Source organism: Carex rostrata, chromosome 2 (assembly GCF_964058835.1).
Source record: "Carex rostrata chromosome 2, lpCarRost1.2, whole genome shotgun sequence".
NCBI classification, from domain to species: domain Eukaryota; kingdom Viridiplantae; phylum Streptophyta; class Magnoliopsida; order Poales; family Cyperaceae; genus Carex; species Carex rostrata.
This window is the reverse complement of record NC_135919.1, coordinates 9735903-9755660: the sequence shown is the minus strand read 5'-3', so window position 1 is coordinate 9755660 and position 19758 is coordinate 9735903. Positions and strand designations below refer to the sequence as shown.

Below are 19758 nucleotides of genomic sequence, written 5' to 3'. Positions count from 1 at the left end.
CTCAAGTAAACTCCTCGATCATGAACCAATGTTAAACCTAGTATACGCGTAATATAGGTGTAGGCTCGATCGAGCAAGACGTTGCGAGGCAATTCGAGACGCCCGATCCTTAACTAAGCGGTATGCTCGTCGTAACCAGGTGCGGGATTCTTGGACTTGTTTGATACTTTATTTTCAGGAATTAAACTGTGTTTTTGTTTGTCATGTTGAATATCTGATTGATTGCATCATTGAATTGTGTAAAGCATTTGCATAGCCCAATCAAATTAAACTCGAATTGATGTGACTTGAGTGATTTGCATGCTAGTATGGTTGTAGGTTGTGTCGATCTATTATGATCTGATTTGATTGAAAGTCACCACGATTTGATATGTATGTGAATGGATTTACGAAGTTAAGCACTTGGATCCAATGAATTTGCAAAGTCGGGCTGTATGCTGGCTTTAATTCCCAGGATCCTAATGGCCTTAGGTGAACGGCCCTCGATGTTTCCCAGTACCGGTTGGGACGAGGGAGGGTGATTATGTATGATGTGTGGATTGGAATCGTGGGTGACTAGTGTGTAACGTCTATGGCTCGGTGGCATTTTCCTACGTGTTAATGCATTTGGAAGGTCAATTGAATATTGCGAATATTGGAAACGATTCTAAAGAGAATTTTCTTTATGTGACTTAAACCAGACCTTAATAAACGGTTAAGCCAAGCGATTACAGATGGGTGTCAAATAAAGGATCCAGCTCGGTGGGCCATCTGTAGGTGTCAGTAACCCTACAGATGTGGGTTTCATAAAGGGTCCAGCTCGAAAGAACATCTGTACTTGCTACAAGCCCTAATGAGTCGAGTTAAGCCAAATATGTGTTGTGTTTGAAATTCATCTTGGAAATTCCGTAAACTGTGATTCAAATTGGATTAATTGTTGTCAAGCATTGGCATTCTGTTATTTATGAATATATATATCTGTTTGAATTGTTATGGTTTGGGTTTCATTTTTGAATATGGAGTTTGATTGCAAGTCCAATAATCTAAAATGTGGCAAATTTTGCACTGAGGATTTATTCTCACCCCCACCCTTCGGGTTACTTTACAGTGTTAGTGTAATAATCTAGAAGTCAATAATACGATAATTTATCATAAAGCTTTGTTCATGAATTGGATGATTAATATCATTTTGTTGCCTTCAGTATTATTGAATTTATGGATCATTTCGAGTTCATGACTGAAATTGTGAAACTCCATAATATAGATAATATATACTCTTAAAAAGTTAATGACCAAGGTAATTAGCAGGAACACTAATTACCGCGATAAGGTCAGTATGTGGATTAAAAGATGGTTAAGTTTTACAAACCACCTGACACGAGATGTCATTTTAATCACATAGATACATGTTCTATGAACATGGTATTTGACAGACCCCGAATGAAACATTAAATAGAATTGTGTTCGTGTCATTTATGTTTTCATTCAGTGTCAAGTTGTAAAATATGAGGTATTTATCGTTCCCACTGAGAAATATGTATGTGTGATTGTTATCTACCGCTGTCCGTAAAAAGCAGTCATAACGGTAGCTTTTCCATATGTATAGCTTAGCTGAGGAAGTGATAGTTTACCAAGAATACTATTTGTCCCTCGTATCTCTATACGAGCTATAGCATCACTGGGCCCCTTGATAGAGTAAGATTATCTGCTAGCGGTATAATTACAAGAGTAATTATATTTGATAATCTGCTCAAGATCAAGAAAAGATTCAGTTAGCAAGGATGACACACATCTACCTTGAAACTGATCTGATAGCTATGAGACAGAAGAACAGACACAAGTAAATTGTTTACTGGATCGTGATATTGTACAGTACAGCATCATCTGTGTAATTGGATGGTCATGATGTGTTGCCAGATGCCACCCATGATTATAGAAGTTAAAACAGTTTTAACTCTATTTACCAACATAACACAGATCCTATTGGGTCACACCATATAGGAGTTAATCGGAGAATCTTATTGTGATGGATTATAAATTGGTTATGATCAATAGTAAGATGGTTATAATTAATTATACGTGTTATAATTAAATTATAAATGTTATGTAAAAATAACAAGCAAAAACATTGGTTAATTTATAAACGTGTGTGACACGTTGTATAAAAGTTAACCGGTTAATTTATAAATGTGCAGGACACGTTGTATAAATTACCGAAACAACAAACCGCAAGAAAAATATATATATAATTGTTCAGAATAATTATACAAATATTATTTGTGTTCGGGCCGAGGGCATTCGGGTCTTTTCAGATTCGTCCTTATCCGCATGACATGTCATTAATCCTATCCAGATGGCATGTCATCAATCCTATCCACAAGGGCAAAATGGTCATTTCACACCTATGCCACCTTGCATGTGTAGAAACATGGAGAAGAGTGTGGAAGGGTGTGGAAGGGGTATTTTGGTCATTTCACATATAAAAGGATGAGGTGTCAATGGCATACCTTGTAAATAGGCCGAACTTGGAGGGCATTTTGGTCTTTTGCAACCGACCCTAAACACTATAAATAGGGGTGGAGGGGTAGAGAGAAAATTGCTAATTCACTTGTATCGTTTCGTGCAGAATCGAATCGATATTTTCTCTCTTTCTCGGTTTCTCTCCCAAATAGTGTTTCGGCTGAGAAAAGAAAGTTATACGTAGTTGACGTATAATCTTGCGGGTTGTTGTGGAGTATATTTACGGGATCGATGAATAGTGTTTTATCGAATTTCACGGTATGTCAGTTTTACATATTGATGAAACTGAGCAACGGAAAATTCGTGTTTACGGGTTTTCGTCTTTTCCCTGTGAATAGTGTTTTAGCATAATTCCGCGGTTTATGGTATTTCTGGCAGAAGAAATAAACCGCTCTCCGGTTAGTCCTAGTGGATAACCGATAGAGGTATCACACGTGTGATACTCCGAGTCGATTCCTTCCCTGGTGAGGCTCTACTCGCTCGGTCTGCATTCCAACTGTGATTTGGAAACAAGGTATAAATGTGTTATATTAATCTATTTAATTGGTAAGTAGATTAAAGTTTTAGAAATCAATCATGGAGTAGATCTGTAAAAGGAATACTGAAGGTGGACCGCCTTGGAAAGTTTCCTGACATACCCCGTTTAATCCTGAGCTTGAGTTGGCTGTAGAAATTTTTGTTCTAAGGTCATTCCGCACCTTAAGCCTAAAAGGGGTTTTGGTTAGCACCGCGAAACCCCAACATACAGGTACTGGTGCGACTGATTCCGGAGAGGCACGAGAGTAGTAGGCCTTAGTAGTTTACCACTTCATGACCCTAGATATGTTTTGTTGTGTAGATTTAGGGTAGGCCTCATGGTTGGTATCCGGATGTGATACTTTTGTTGTACTATTTTATGTCCAGACTGTGTACTCTGATTATATATTAGAAACTTGTTTTATATTACTTGTTGTTTGTTTGAATTGTTAATTGCCTTGTAAGCGTACACGGCGTTGTATGCTTACGGCGGGGGACTGTTACGACCCGTGGCTGCGGAGTGTGACAATCTGTATATCATTCAATATTTGTATGTCCATTCTTCTCAAATTTGATTCCTTTCCCGGGTATCCCCTTCAGATATCGTAAGATACGTGTGACAGCTCCCATGTGATCTTCACTTGGATTCTGCATGAATTGACTTACTACTCCCACTGCATAAGCTATGTCAAGTCTAGTATGTGACAGATATATTAATTTTCCAACTAACCTTTGGTATTTTTCTTTTTTCGTAGGACATTGATCAGGACAAATCTCAAACTTCACATTTTGTTCCATTGGGGTACTAACCGGTTTACAATCTAACATTCCAATTTCGGCCAAGAGATCAAGAACGTATTTTCTTTGAGAGAGAAATATACCTTTTTTTATCGTGATACTTCAATCCCTATAAAGTATTTTAGACCTCCCAAATTTTTTATTTCAAATTCTTTTGAGAGATTCATTTGAAGCTTCTCAATTTCAACTTTGTCATCGCCTGTTATAATCATATCATCTACATAGATAATGAGAATTGCAATTTTACCTTCAGTCATTTTAAAGAACATGGTGTGATCAGAATCTCCTTGATTGTACCCATAGTTTTTCATAGCCTTGCAGAACCTTCCGAACCATGCTCTTGGTGACTGTTTCAAGCCATACAATGTCTTTTCTAATTTACACACTTTGTTTTCCGATCCAATATGGTTGTAATCGGGAGGCAGCTCCATGTAAATTTCTTCTTCCTAGTCTCCATGAAGAAATGCATTTTTGACATCAAATGGATGTAATGGCCAGTCAAAGTCAGCTGCAAAGGACAATAAAACTCGAACCAAATTTAATTTTGCAACCGGAGAAAAGGTTTCCTGGAAATCAACCCCATAGGTTTGTGTATACCCTTTTGCCACTAGCCTAGCTTTATATCTTTCAATTTTCCCCTCTGCATTGTACTTGATTGTATACACCCATTTACAACCAACTGTTCTTTTTCCTGGTGGTAAATCAACTATTTTCCATGTACAATTTTTTTCTAGGGCTTCCATTTCTATAGTCATTGCTCTAGTCCATTCTTTACTTTTAAGGGCATCCTCAACTTTTTCGGGTATGGCGATAGAAGATAGTTGGTCTGCAAAATTCTTTAATGGTTGTGGCAATTTTTCGGTTGAGTTGTAGTTTGCAATTGGATATGTTATTTCTTTACTCGTCCCATCTTCCGGGATGTATCTTTTTGGTGGTTTGCTACGATTAACACGTACAGGATATCTAGGCTGGGTTTCAGAATAACATACCTCGTTGTTATCTTCTTGTGGTATTGCCTCAATAAGATCTATCTATGGCTTAATTCCATTTGGTGAATGACCCAACTGACCTGTTTCTGCTGGATTTTGTTGCTCAGAACCTTCATTATTTTTCGAACCTGAGTCAACTGCTGCTGGACCCGAGTTATTTGCTAGATCTGTACCTGAATCAGCTGCTGCTGGACCCGAATCCACTGCTGTTGGACCCGAATCAGCTGTTGCTGGACCCGAATCATTTGCTGGGCCTGGACCCGAATCAGCTGCTGGGCCTGAACCTAAATCAGCTACTAGTGGATCGGATAAAAAAGTTAGATCAAAGTCCGGTTCATCATGACTGTTGCCCTCCTGAATTGGATCTTGAATTTTGTTAAAAAAATAACTCATTTTCTAAAAAAATAACATCCATGCTAGTATAGAATTTTCTAGTACCTGGATTATAGCATTTATAACCTTTTTGATTTGCTCTCAGTCCCAGAAAAAACACATTTTTCAGCCCTATGTTCTAACTTTGTGCGAAATGGTTTTTGTATATGGATATAAGCAACACACCCAAATATTTTTGGAGGCAAATTTAAGACAGATGGTATGGTCACATGAGATGATAGGACTTGGATAGGGGTTTTATAATCATTTGCACTTGTGGGTGTACGATTTGAGAGGTATATAGCAAATGAAAGGGCATTATCCCAAAACATATGAGGTACTTTATTTTCAAGTAGTAGTGATCGAGTCATTTCAAGTAGATGTCTGTCTTTTCTTTCTGGAATGCCATTTTGTTGAGGTGTTCCTACACATGTTGTCTCATGAATAATCTCATTTTCTCTAAAAAAATTTTGTACCCTCTGGTTCAAGTATCATGTCCCATTAACGCTCCTTATGGTTTTTATTTCTTTCCCAAATTGAGTCTTTACCAATTTATAGAAATCTTGAATAACTTTAGAAACCTTATCTTTTGTTTTAAGTAAATAGAGCCAAGTCATTCTGGAGCAATCATCAATAAAGGAAACATACCATCTACAACCAGATTTGGAAATTATAGAGGATGGTCTCCATACATCTGTATGTATCAAATCAAAATGATTTTTATATTTATTTTGACTGCTATAATAAGTTGTTCTATGACTCTTAGATTGGATACAAGTTTCACAAACAAAATCTTTAGGATCTAAATGCAAAAATAAATCTGGTAAAAGCTTTTTCATGTATCCAAAAGACGGGTGACCTAGTCTTTTATGCCATACCCAAATTTTATTCTTCGTAGATATATGATCTCCCCTTACTATATAATTGCTACCAGTTTTGACTTCATCTAAGTAATACAACCCATCCCGTTTAGTACCATGGCCAATGATCCTTTTCGTGAGAATATCTTGGATTACACAGTGGTCAGGGAACATAAGCACAACACAATTTTGATCATTTGTAAGTTGGCTAACAGATATCAGTTTTGTTGCAAGGGAAGGAACCACAAGTGTATTTTTCAACCTTATTTGATTTGATAATACAATTTCTCCTGCTCCTTCTACAGGATAAATTTTCTCATTTGCATTAATAATTCCAGTTTTATGTGAAGTGCACATGATTTCTAATTCAGTTTTTTCATGTGTCATGTGGTCAGTTGCACCTGAGTCAATGACCCAATCTTCATTTTTCTTGTTTTTGCTCAAATTTGAGATATTACACTTACCCATGCTAGTTTTGAAAATACCATTTTTACCTTCACAATGATCTTCTCTTTTTGTTTGTGACTCAGTTCTGACTGCTACCTGTTGACCAGATTGGTTTGGTCCTGGCTGCTGCCTTGGCTCTGGTTCAGATCCAGTTGCTGCTTGCTGGTCACCAGACTGCCTGCAGCCACAGTTGTTGCTGCTACACCTTTTTCTTTCTCCTCATACGTCTTCTTCTTGTCACCTTTCCACCAATCCGGGTAGCCTACCACTTCGAAACATTGCTCCTTTGTGTGCCGATTTTTGCCACAGTTCGTGCACCTTAATTTTGTGCTATCAAATTTTACATCAATAGCACTTGAATGAATTATACCCTCGGTCATGGCAACAGGTTGAGGTATGATTTGTGTCGCCGGTTGAGGATTGTTTATGACAGCAGTTTGCATAGCTATCATTTGAGTCATCATTCTCGTCATCTGCTCAATCAGTGCAGCAATGGTGGTCGATTCTTGGGATTCAGCTTCTGACATTGTTCTACCAAGTATGGATCGCTCCTTAGAGCAGTATAGAACAAGAAATTGAAGTTAAAGACAAGAAAGGCAACAATTTCTCTAGTTATACCACCAAGCAACCACGCTCTGATACCATTTCAAAAATAATAATATAACTATCAAAAAATAATAAAACAACTCAATAACACAAGACTCCCATGAATCTCCCTTCCCTCCTTTATTTTTTATTTCTTTTATTTCTATCAAGAATTGCATGGCTCTTACATGCCTATTTATCAATTCAAAAATATTTTGTATATCATGCTAAACATGGAAACCAATTCTTAGAATTAATGACAAATAATCAAATATTATTTATTGCCTATTTCACCAAATATAATTAATATCCTTCAATTTCTTCTTTCCTTCTTTTGAGTAGATATATCTTCCAGAGGATTCGGCTTGATCCCCAAGCTATGCTGGAACCGAGTGTAATCTTAACAGTTGGGTTTTCAATTATTGTTGTGTTTGCAAAGGCAAATTGTTAAGGAAACCAAATAGATCTGGCCACACACTTAATCATTCTGATTTGACTCTCATATTATAAAGACAAATTTAGCATTGGGAAACATTTCGCTGTTTCGCAGCAAAATTAAACTATACAATTTGTCGCGCAAAATGAAATGTCATTCTACGGACAGTCTATATGTAGCCTGGACCCACATGTCATGGCAAGGGATTATAAATGAAAGCGTGATGACTCCATTTCAAGCGCAACGATCCATATCTGACCTAAAATATCCAGCTGGGCTACTGGGCCCATTGAGCCCACGTTTCTTTTGAAAAAAATACAAAATATGTTTCATCAGAACCGTGGGCCCATACTCACTGGCCCCACTACAAAGGACTCTGAAAAAGGCAGAAGTCTCTAAAAACTAGAATCCCCGGAGCTGGTACGGACAAAGATATTGACAGATCTAGTTTGATTTTATTCAGTACGTTCATATGTATTTTTGTTTTTGTCATTATTGATTGTACGTTGCATGAAGTCAACTTGGCTCTGTCAATATTTTTATCCTCGGGTAGTGTTTTTTCTTGGACAAATATCTATGGGGAATTCTTATTAACAGTCAGACCCCACCAGTCAGTTTTAATTTGGAGAGTAGTTTTCTTTCTGTGGAGACCATCTGTCAGAGTTCTTCACGCGGTAATTAGTTAGTAACGTTTCTATGCGCCTCAGAAAATCTGGCTTCTATTGAAAGCCTCTAGGTCCTCTACTCTACAGTCTACAGTCAGATGTCTAAATTGGCGAATTTAGTGTACAGAATCCTCCAGCTCATGGGTAGCCCCATGATGTATCAGTGTAGTAACGAGTAACGACGATATCAACAGTAGAGTAATTAAAGAAAAAAAGCACGGAAATTATGTATAAATTTATTGTACATTATTTTTTAATCCCTTATTTTAGAGTAAAAAAGGTAAACCTTTAATAAATTTAACATATATGGAGATTCATTATTCAAAATCTATCCAACAAATATTTTGAATTAGGCTCAGATAAAACTCAACAAAAATTCTCTATAGCCTAAAAATAAAGCTCAACAAAAATTCATGGTAATCCGACGTGCAAATCATATATATTACCAAAACTCAAAATACAAGATATCTAATTCGCTTTGACTTTGACTCATCAAAATTCTGCTTTGATCACAATTAGAAAAATAAAATTCCACCAAATTTTGAATCTGATTTAAGTTCATGAGAAAAGGACACCTCCGGTAAAAAATACTAGAGATGATTACAATAAATCAGGAGATTGAGATTGGAAAATGCTACGAGCGCCTGGACCACAGATTATGAAACTCTGAAAAAGCAGGCCCCGCCAAATAACAAAAGCGAACATAAACACCGTGTATACTCCAAGTGCATGTAAGAATTTGTCGCAAAGGACGCGGACAGGTGGCATCAATCTCCCGGCCAGCTCACTAAACATACCTCGGGTCAGCTCACTCGCTGTCAGGTTACCGCAGACAGGAGGAGCAAAGCAGTAAAAAACAAAGTACTGAAAGATTGGCGGCTTTCTGATATCCAATATTTAAAAGGACCCAATTGTATTAGTTTACTGACAGATATCTTCATTAGATATCGCAATAAATTTATGTCTATTATAGATGTTTAAAAACTTTAAATCCTCGAATCTTGACCTGAACTAGCGGAGAAGAAAAAAGAACTAGCTATCCATTTCAGTAAAATTTGAAACCTTTGCCTTTTTAGCTGTATGTCTTACCCGAAAAGATAAATCAAAGGGTAAAAGCCTAAAAGAAGAAACAAAAAAAAAATTGCATTACGAAACATAAAATTGAAGAAAAATTCTTTATCACAACAAAGTGCATTAAATTTTGAGACAAAATAGATCAAACCTCTCAATTTTAAACACCCATAAAAATTCTTCAGCCGAATTTTTAAACTGGTGATGTCTTATTAAAGACTTATTCTCAAATATATTTATTTCGAAATAGTAATGCCCAAAAAAAAAGGAACTTTTGTTCTATACGTAAGAAAGATTTTTTTTTTCACCTAGATCCAATGTGTTACATATTTTCCCTCCACCCCCTAAAAATTTCTCTTGTACAGTTTACCCACCAATAAAGATACAAACCGACCAAATTAAAATAGAGAGAAGAGGAACCGTAAAATTAAAAAATAACATCAAAAACTAAACTTGACCACATTGAAAGAAAGGGCAAAAAAAAAAAAAAAAAAAAAAACATATCTCATACCAGCAAAGACAGCAAAACTCCTATACACGAAATTATCCATCCACACCTGCATGTTTTGATACCAGCAATTGATACAATTTCACCTCTCATCCCAGGTGGAGATGAAATTCTTGTCGGCGGCATCTCAGCCACTTGCGGCGGCACTCCAACAGACCCGGCCCCACCACCAGCCATCGGGGCCACTGCAGCTACCACCCCTTCTCCCCGTCCTTTCCCAAACATCTCCCGAGGAAGCAACACCTTTGATACTGCAAAGATTGCCACAGGATTTTGATCGAACACGGTCCGGGTTATCCATGCTTGCACCACACCAGTGTCAATTGCTACCGACCCGTTAACCCGGGTAATGTTTAATGTGAATCTACCTGCCTCTGTATCCTCAGTAGCGAGAGTCGGCTGGACCGGGTTCACAATGGACTCGAGTGAACCAAGAGGGTAGTAGGAATGGAGTACATGGAACCGGAGCACCGCAGCTTTGCGATCCGCCGGCAAGGACTGGAGGCGTTCAGTGGCGGGTAGACCAGCAAAAGCCTCATCAGTTGGTACAAATGCAGTAATTCCAGCCCCATGCTCATCCGCTTCTAACTCAGCGGCCACACCAGAGGCTTCAAGCATGGAAGCTGCCACATTGAATCCACGTGCTTCGATCAAAATTCTCGTGATGTTCATGGCCGACATTGGCGGGTGCATGTAGCCAGACGCCGTCAAGTCAAAGCCGTATGGTAAAAGCAGGGAATCCACAGTGAAAATGCTGATGTTATACGGAACTGTAGTGATGAGAGAAAGGATAGTGGTATTGGAAGGAGAAAAAGGAGCTGGGGATTTAAGCATGGGTTTTCCATCAATGGAGGTGAGGTTGAGAGAACCAAAATTAGCAGTGGCACGGCCAGTGGTCTGGTACAGAGTGGTAATTAGCTTACCAGAAGCCGGTACAGTGTGAAGGTCGGTGGGAGAGAGGTATTGTAAGAGAATGTGATACCGCAACACATCGGCTATGTCGACTGAGGCAGAACGGGCGGCGATCTCGGATTGGTACAGATACCGGTCAGGTACAGCGAGGAGGGTGATGGAGGAGCGTCCAGCAAGCTCGCTAGCGACGGAGGTTGAAGAGAGAAGGCGGTTAAAGCCAGAGAGATCGGGGAAAGTGGAGAGGAGAGAGGTGATATTGATCGTTGATGTGGCGAAGGGTAGGAGGAGGGAAATAAGGAAAAGGATAGGGGTGAAATGGGAAATTTGGAGGAAATGTTGTTGCATTTTGGTGGATTCTTTTGCTGCTTCTACTCTTTCTTCCCTCACTTGAAAGTGTGAGTGGGAGAGAGACTGCGGTGGGGAAGAAGATGGTGTGGGGGAGCCTAATAAGATTTTTGTTTTAATTACTAAATTCTTTTTTATCTTTCAGGAAAAATTTATGGTGGTTTGGTGAAATTGAGGTATGGAGGAGTGTACTTTGGTGATTTCATTAGAAAGAATATCACGAATAGATTTAATAATACAAAATCACTATTTCTCCAACTCAGACAGTCGGATAATTAAATAATCTTGAATAGGAGATTCCTTGTGTTTGTTTAAGGAGCAAATTAAGTTAATCCCAACTTCTAAGTATTAATAAGCAGGCTAGATAATGGATAGTTAATTAAAATAATTTAAATAGGTGCACCTCGTCAGGAGAACCCAAATCTGGACTATCCGTAATTCCGTATTGGTCAAATTTGTAACCCCTGCACCTAAAAAGAAAGTAAGAAACCATTTCATAATTTGTGTTAACTATCAAAGTCAATACAGCTAAAAGCCTAAAAGTAAATCCAGTGGTCTATGTTGACAAAAGATACATGTGCCAGCGCCAGTTAAAAAGTTCTAATTTCATTGAGAAGAAGAAAGCGCTCTTTTACTTCTTCTTTTTTTTTTTACTTCAGCTTCCTACTGTATTATTTTTGTTCGGAACTGTTTTGTTTTCCAATGTACAGGAAATAAATAGTTTATTATTTGATGACAAATTATCAAAACAAGCAACGACTTGTGTTGAAGTCACCAGTATGTAAACAAAAAAGGACATCAAATATTGATGCATCAACCAAAAAGTTCACAAACCAGAGATAGATGCATGTTACATTGCAAAATTAGGCACAATATAACACATATCACATTGCAAGTGTTAAAAAATATTACAATGGCAGTTTTTGAATCACCTTTTAAGTCGGTAGGAGCGAAAGGAAAATGTCATAATCTATTATAGAAAGATCAATTGAGTTTTTATTCTATCTAATTTTTTTTATTACAAATATTGTAGCCTTAAATAATAAATGAAATAAAGTAAACAAGAACGGCTCTTAACATGAAAATTTCAACGAGGTGCGGTGGGGACCACTTGTCTGGATCAGGGTCAAATTGAATTCTGTGTTATTTTATTTTATTCCAGTATAATTAAAAAAGAAGTTATTAAATCACCATGTTTTATCTTACCAAAGAACTAATAGCACAATAGGTCAATTTGATTAGAATATGGTACTTTTAAAATATTCTATGCACTGATTTGGAGTATCATGAACTCATGTATATCATAAACTACAAAATGAAACATAAAGTGATGCAATTAATGAACTCGAGGTATTGGAAATTGATTTCTTTCGGACATGGCACCTAAAAAAGTTAGTAAGGTTTCACAGGAGGTGCCAGTAATAGAATAACAACACATGCAGTCATGCAGAGCTCATTTCTAATTCTCTCTTGCACCTGTATAATTTTGCATGCCGCATTACATCAAAGAATGAGAATGGTCACCTAGTAACATGATAGTCACCTAGTAACATGATAGAAACAGTAAACAAAAAACCAAAAAAATCATGGAAAACCTACCTGTGACAACAAGAAAAAACACAGAAAAAAAGGCTTTTACTGGCATGGCTCCTAGTATACATCTGGTCACTGCTTTGAGAGCATGAGCTTTTGTTAACTTGTTATTCTCTTTCCTTCTATACAAACCAATAGCTGGGATGTCATGTCAGATCAAATTTGCATATGAATTTGACTTGCACGCACCTCAGCAGAGTCGATAGTACACTGATCGGTGTGCACCATTCACAAAGAATGAATTGAATGGAGATATTAGGTTAAGTCAGCTTGGAGTTTTGCAGAGGGGATCTTCTATTACTTTGATTAGGGTTTGGTTGATGCTATCTGCTTTGCGGGGGTGGTCTTAGGGCTTCAGTTTTGTTATACCGGCACATGCAGTCAGGGCATGGGTAGGAGTATATTGAGTCATTAGGTCTCTTTATCTCTATTCCTTTTGAGTCGCTGTGCATTCTCATGCTTAGTAACTGCCGTTTAAGTGCCTTCCATCTGCTTATTACAAGAGAACAAAAATTCTATAATGATCAAACAAGTTAGATCAAGAGGCAAAATGCACCTACAAGTTTAGAACGAGTACTGGTTTGATATATATTGAAAGCTCCAAGGACGAATTTGAATATCCTATCAACTATGCCACTATTTCACAGAATCTGAGCTATCTGTCTGCATTGAGATTCAAGCAAGTGTGATCTTGATGCAGATCAACCGCTCAAATCCAGTGATTGCATCAGGTGTGTTACAGAATATGGCCTCTTACAAGGGCACCACAAAGAAGGCGTCGCAAACAGAGAATCTATCTAAATTAACCATATTCTACATAGGAAAGTAGAAAAAGAGAGATCAAAAGTGAAGCAAACCCGATATTTTTATTGTCAAACAAGAGTGCCAATTTTCGCTTGTCAGGCTTGATAGTTTTAGAATGGCCAGCATACAAATATCTCCTGTGGCCTATTAGAAATTGAGGGAAGTTACCGCCTTGAGTAGTCACAAAAACTTCACTGTGTAGACACACACTGTAGTCTATAGCCGCCATCCTTGATGAGAAATTCTGCATACAAAAATTTAAAGAAATTAGAGATGGCAATTTTTTGGATAACTCGTAGAAGCTCCCACAAGTGTCAGATGTGCAGAATACTTTTACCAAAGACAGTTGTCATGGATAACTGCCACCAGGACAGGATATTTTTGTTTAGCATCAAAACAATTAGGGGCAAATTGTGCATTAAAAAGAGATTTGTTTCTATTACAAATATTAGGTTTACTGAAACAGGCAGAAAACCCTCAGTACATGTTTTCTTTAAGGTAATATAAAGTGAGGTTACGGTACTATGCGTAGCGCACATTGGTTTGTACAATTGTACTATGTATTTATATCCCCATTTTTAAAGTCCAATAGTCGATCCGAATTGCACAAAATAATCTCCATATGAAAATGTATTCGGATGCCAAATTTTATTTTAGAATTCTTTTTACTATTTTTTCAGATAGGTAGAAAATCGCTTGATCTAAAGATTTTGAACCATCTGAAAGTAATGATTTTCTACCAATCTAAAAAATAGTAAAAAAAATAAAATATAAAATTTGACCTCCAAGTACACTATTATATGGAGATCATGTTGAGTGGTTCGGATCGAATATTTGAACCTTGAAATTAGAGATATCAATTCATTGAACAGATCAATGTGCACTATGCATAGTACCGAGCCTCTTTTAACAATGTATGAGTAAGAACTGCAAGGGAGACATCAATACTGCAATTTTACAAAGATTAGGCCATCTGTATTGAAATTTCTGTTTTAATTAAGGATCATATGGAACTGAACACGGAAATATTGCGGTTCATTTAGTTAGCAAATACACTTTCCTCAATACCACCAATTATTAAGTTTCCAGTTGTATTGTCCTCTTTTCTTTTTTCTTTCCCTTGTGTTGACCAATCCTTGGCAAGAAAAGTTTAGTAAATATTTGCGTTTCTGTTGGTGCTAGAACAGTAAGAGATAGTGGAAACCTTTCTTAACAACCTATCATAAAACAGTAAGAGATAATGGATTTATATATACATTTTACTTTATTCTTTGTCCATCATAAAACAAACATATGTACTTCTTTAAATAATTCACTTTGTGATGTACAAAATTCTCTCAAACTGGCAATAATGGATGATAGATAATTACATTGACAAGAAGAGTTTTATTGAATTTGTTTTTCCCATCAAATCCTACTTCCTAATCTCAAGTCTTTGCAGTTCTTCCTAATCTCAAGTCTTTGCAGTTCTTCCAAATCCAGTTCTTCCTAATCTCAAGTATTTTCATCATACTTTTGTTTTTGTAAATCCTGATTTCATTTAGTTGAGGCACTTATTTTGCTTCCATTAGTTAAATATATTAATTGCTTGCCCATTGAATTATGTAGCATTTATCAATTTGTAACCTGTGGTGATAATTGCTATACCAAAAAACAAATACAAAAAATTAACAAAAAAAAAACATATGAAAGAGGTAGGTTGTCAGAGTTTATGGGTGGGTTCACCTGAAAACGTACCAAGATGCAAGCCAATTATAATCAGGTTGGTATACAACTGTTTTCAACCGGACATCATTAACCCCTACATGCAAGAATTCATATCGCCTAAGGTAACAGAATATTTCTGTTTAGATCCGGACCATCTGATCAGAATCCACATGATATTAAAGGGGCCCATGCATTCCAACTCAGGCCAGATTGGCCCGGATTCTGATTGGATGGTCCAGATCTAAACAGGAACATTCTGTTACCTCAGAGGATATGGATTCTACGTGGAAGTCAAATATACCTTGAAAGGAAGAAGCTCCTCAGCTGAAGCCAAAGACTCTTTCGTTTGCAAAAAAGGAAACATCTCTAAAAGAGGACCCATTGTCTTCTCAGCTCTATAGATTCTTCCGGAAGCCAGATAAATTGCAGTATTGTTACTAAATCCCATACCACGAAGCATCAAACCAACCTAAAGAATCGTAAACAAGAGATAATGTTAGGGTCTTAGGGACAGAAGAGAATAATTTTTATATCAGTAGATTGGAAATTCATTATAAGAAATCATATAGTTTACCTCCAAAGGTGTAAGAGGACATTTTCCATTTAGACGTATAGCACCTGGCCGAATGACACGGCCCCGTTTAGTAAACTTCCCTCTCCAGCCCCTTTCTCGTGCTGCATTCATTTCTTCTCTTTCCTCTTCGCCTCCATCAAATATACAACATGAAAATGCCACCATATCCTACAAGAGTTCACAAAGGAAATTAATCCACTGCATAATTAGATGAAAATAAATTAAAAAATAAATAAAATAATAACAGAAAATTTTATTTAGTTACCTCTTCAAAACGAAGATGCACAGCTACATATTTTCCATTGGCACTTTTCTCTCTCATACGAGAAATCAATTTGTCAGCCAATGTAGAGATAGGATTTGAAAACTGAAGAGCCTCAAAATTTGCAAGGCATCTCAGCCTTTGAACAGGATAAGGTACATCGAATGAAAGCCTATTTGCAAACGGAGATATCCTTACCAGCCTGGATTTAAAAAAAAAAAAACAAGTAGCTTCATTTAAAAAAAAAAAACAACAAGTAGCTAAGATACAAATATGCCTAGGAAAGGTACGTCAAATATAAACTTACTTTTCTTCAATTAACTTGGGGAGAACAAAATTGGTGTAGAATTCAACGGAAGACCAAGCTTTGATTTTGAAATTGAAGACATTGCTCATGTTGTGTCCAAATCTCTCCATTATAAACTCAGGCACTTTATCAACTATGCGGACATCATTTTTCAGAGAGTGGATGAAGTACTCCTCATTATAGATATCTCTAAATTTGCTGTTTAAACAAATAATCAGAATAGATTAACAAAAAAATTATGACAACCAATTTATTGCTTATACAAAAATAAACCAATGCACATAACAGTAACATATCTGGTATCCGAGATACCAACAAGATCGCGATAGCGGATTTAAAAAAAAAATTCTGTACCTAGGATCCCTCCAGATGCTGTGATAGTGGAAATTTGGGATTACAAGGGTTGCATTAAGAAAGCCAGCTACTGCTACAGCATTACATATCTGGATAAAGAAATGGAAATATAAATCAGAACAATTGTATTATCCAAAATAAAGAAATCATTAACAGCTAAGAAAAGTGAGGAATGGAAAAAAAACACACACACCGAAGTTCTTTGCTGATTCAAGCCTCCGTTTGCCTCTATGTATATATAACCATTTGATTCAGGCAATTCTGTTAAGATTGACAGACGAATGTTAAATCATATACCATGTTATGTCAATAACAAATAATAAATAATATATCAGAGATAAAAAGCAACAATTATACTACCATTGGTGCTCATATTGATGCATGGTCGCCAGCTACCACCTTTGTAAGAGTGCTTCCATATGGTTGCTAGCTACACAAATTTCAGAACTTAATACAAAACAAAAAACGTACTCACGAAAAGGGCAACATCACATAAATAAAAAGGTGTAAATGAAAAACAAGAAAAGGGAAAACAGAACATGAATTTTCTGATGCTTAGTGCGTAAGTTTCATGATTCTATCCTACCTTGCTGTGCAAGTAATATTATATCCCCTTTGACCTAATTAGAGAAAGATATTGGCACTGTTTATTATTTAATTTCCAAGAAAAAATATAATCATCCACATTGCAAACTTCTTCCAGTTTAGATTGTTTTGACTTAAATCAAATATACTAATTTAAACAGTTGTGCATCCAACAATCACGATCTTACCTTAATTATTAAAAATTGGCAGCCAATGGAGGGTACCTAATTGAGAAATATCCTATTCACCAAAACACTATGTTCAATAATTTTCTATATATCAAAAGGGATCTTTTTTACCTAACGACATCAAAGGATCTCCACATTGCCAATTTAAAGATGCAATCTTTTATTAAAGGAGACCAAATCAACCTAAGACAACTTAATCAAAATAACAATAAAATTACAGATAATTGAATCAAGAACATTTAAACAATTTAAAGGAATCACACACACACACATACTGCATCAGTGGAGTTATCAGCATCCATGTCAGCTTTCAATCGGCGGTACAGCTGTGGGCTCCGGTAAACTGAGCCCGGCGCCGGCCTGGAGATGATTCGAGGCATGCTCTCAAGCGAGATCGTCCCCACACAGAAAATCATCATTCCTACATAGATCAGTGGCGCGAAGAGAAACACCGCTTGCCTCCTCAGTAGCAGCGAGAGCACAGCCCCTGCCACCCGCTGTACCAGACTCCGAGGCGGAGGCGGGCGTACGGCGCCGCCTAGCTTGGCTGTTCTCCGATGAACTCTTGGCGAGGAACGCCGCGGCGACGTGGGAGGAGATGGCGTGGAACTCCCGCTCAATAGGCGGTTGAACTTGGGTTGCATCGGATGAGCTGGAGAGGAGTTGGGTTTGCTGATTTGTCTATGTAGAAGTGTAAATATTGGGGCTGGAATCGAGGGTTAGGGTTTTTTGACTTGTTATTCAGTTATTGGTATTCGCAAAATTTAGTAACTTATTGGTTCATTGAGTTTTGAATAGTTCTGAGTATGCGGCTGTGCAACCTTTTTTTGTTGAAAAATGGGACAGTGGGCTTCAAGAATTGAGAGAGAGAGACGAAGGAGACAGACAGGAAGCTGACTGCCAGCTCCTCTCCAGTGTGTCGAATTGGAGAGGACAATATGCTTTGCAGTGTCGCACTGAATTCAATTTCCCTGATGTAACAGAAACTTTATGTTTAAATATGGACCGTTAGATCTTCTTTTACGCTTGCGCCAGTTTATCTGACGGTAGAAATATAAATCGAAATATTCTGTTACCTCAGAGGATATGGACTTGTTTGCCACTAGTCTTATATCAGTTTTTGGTATTCGTGAATTTTTAGTCTTTTTAAGTTTTATCAGTGTATAGTTCGTTGAAATTGAATAGTTTTAAGCACGCGGCTGTACAACCATCTTTCGTTCAAAAGTGAGTACTGACGCCGTGCCGCCGTGCTGAGAGACAGGAAGAAGGGGGAGCTGGTGTCCTGTTTCTCTCCAGTGCGTAGAACTGGAGAGGACGATGTGCATGGCACTAATATTATAATGAATCTAAGAGGAATTCTTTGCGTCGATTCTTTCATTCTTTGTCATGTTTTGTTAAAGAAATTAAAAATTCCTGTTTTCTGATAAGACAATTTAAAAACTATGTACGTAAGAATAATTGTAGACTAACTGACAAATTCAAACATTTATTTTAAGGCCGTGAATGTGCAATCAGCATCAAATAAATAATTTAATGTAAAAGAAACTAAATCTACCTATGTTTAAATGAAATGAGAATTGTTAGAATAGAGGACTATTCTAGATTAGGGGCTATTCGGAATAGTAATGTGCATTCAAACAACATTTTTGTTATTCGGAATAGTTAGAATAGCTGTTATTCTCTATTCCTTGTAAATGTTGGAATAGCTACTGTTCAAAAGTGTGAAGAGAAAGAAAAAAAAAATACTTCTATGTCGGATTTTCGGTAACACAGTTCCGAAATTATAAATTTGACATAACTTTTGTTATCCCCACGTCGTGACAATTCATTTGAGACCCCACTTGTCTATTTTTCTCTTAATTAGCACCTTGTTAACACTTTATCGGTCACAGCTATTCACTATTCCAAATTACAATTCAAACAATATTTTTATTAATCCGAATAGCACCATTTTTATGCTAATCTGAAAATCACTATTTATTTTCTATTCTCATTCGCTGTTCTTAAATTTTACTATTCTAGCTATTCTAACTTCCATCCACCCATAATTTTCTATGACGTATTGTTGTTTCTGAATTTAAAACTAAAAGGATTAGAGTTTGTATGAGCCTGTAAGTAACGTACAAGGTACAACTAAAGTGACACTAATTAATTAAGAATAATTTTGAATATAATTACAACGATATTATTTTTGTTAGAAAAAAAAAACACATGAAGTTTGAAAATAGTTTGGTTTATTAGTGATTTTATTAAAGAAGCGTGGAACTCTTTTAAAGACCTTTTTTTTTTTGTGTATCTTTCGTCCCCATAAACTCGTATGTTTTTCTATTTTCTTGCCACAAGTTCTCCGAAGTAATTCAAATAGCATAAACAAAAATAAA

The 19758-nt window shown here is 36.8% G+C and overlaps 2 protein-coding genes across 3 annotated transcripts; both read right to left on the bottom strand.

Annotated features, from left to right (window-relative positions):
* Window positions 1-8719: 8719 nt before the first annotated feature.
* On the bottom strand, window positions 8720-11082 carry SOS5 (Fasciclin-like arabinogalactan family protein). Its single transcript, XM_078323393.1, has 2 exons — window positions 9750-11082; window positions 8720-8954 (listed from the first exon to the last, which is right to left on the bottom strand). The coding sequence occupies exons 1-2, from the start codon at window positions 11001-11003 to the stop codon at window positions 8952-8954; spliced, it is 1257 nt and encodes a 418-aa protein (XP_078179519.1). The 5' UTR covers window positions 11004-11082; the 3' UTR covers window positions 8720-8951.
* A 1257-nt stretch (window positions 11083-12339) lies between these two features.
* On the bottom strand, window positions 12340-18291 carry LOC144573622 (protein ESMERALDA 1-like). 2 transcript variants are annotated; one of them, XM_078323403.1, is made up of 10 exons: window positions 17653-18291; window positions 16965-17034; window positions 16798-16865; window positions 16605-16693; window positions 16251-16448; window positions 15947-16145; window positions 15682-15849; window positions 15409-15576; window positions 13454-13644; window positions 12340-13085 (listed from the first exon to the last, which is right to left on the bottom strand). In XM_078323403.1, exons 1-10 carry the CDS (start codon window positions 18019-18021, stop codon window positions 12920-12922), a joined length of 1686 nt encoding a protein of 561 aa, XP_078179529.1. In that variant the 5' UTR covers window positions 18022-18291; the 3' UTR covers window positions 12340-12919. The 2 variants fall into 2 exon arrangements, with proteins under 2 accessions (XP_078179529.1, XP_078179532.1); XM_078323406.1 differs by having other exon boundaries at window positions 16965-17030; window positions 17653-18279.
* Between the last annotated feature and the right edge of the window lie 1467 nt (window positions 18292-19758).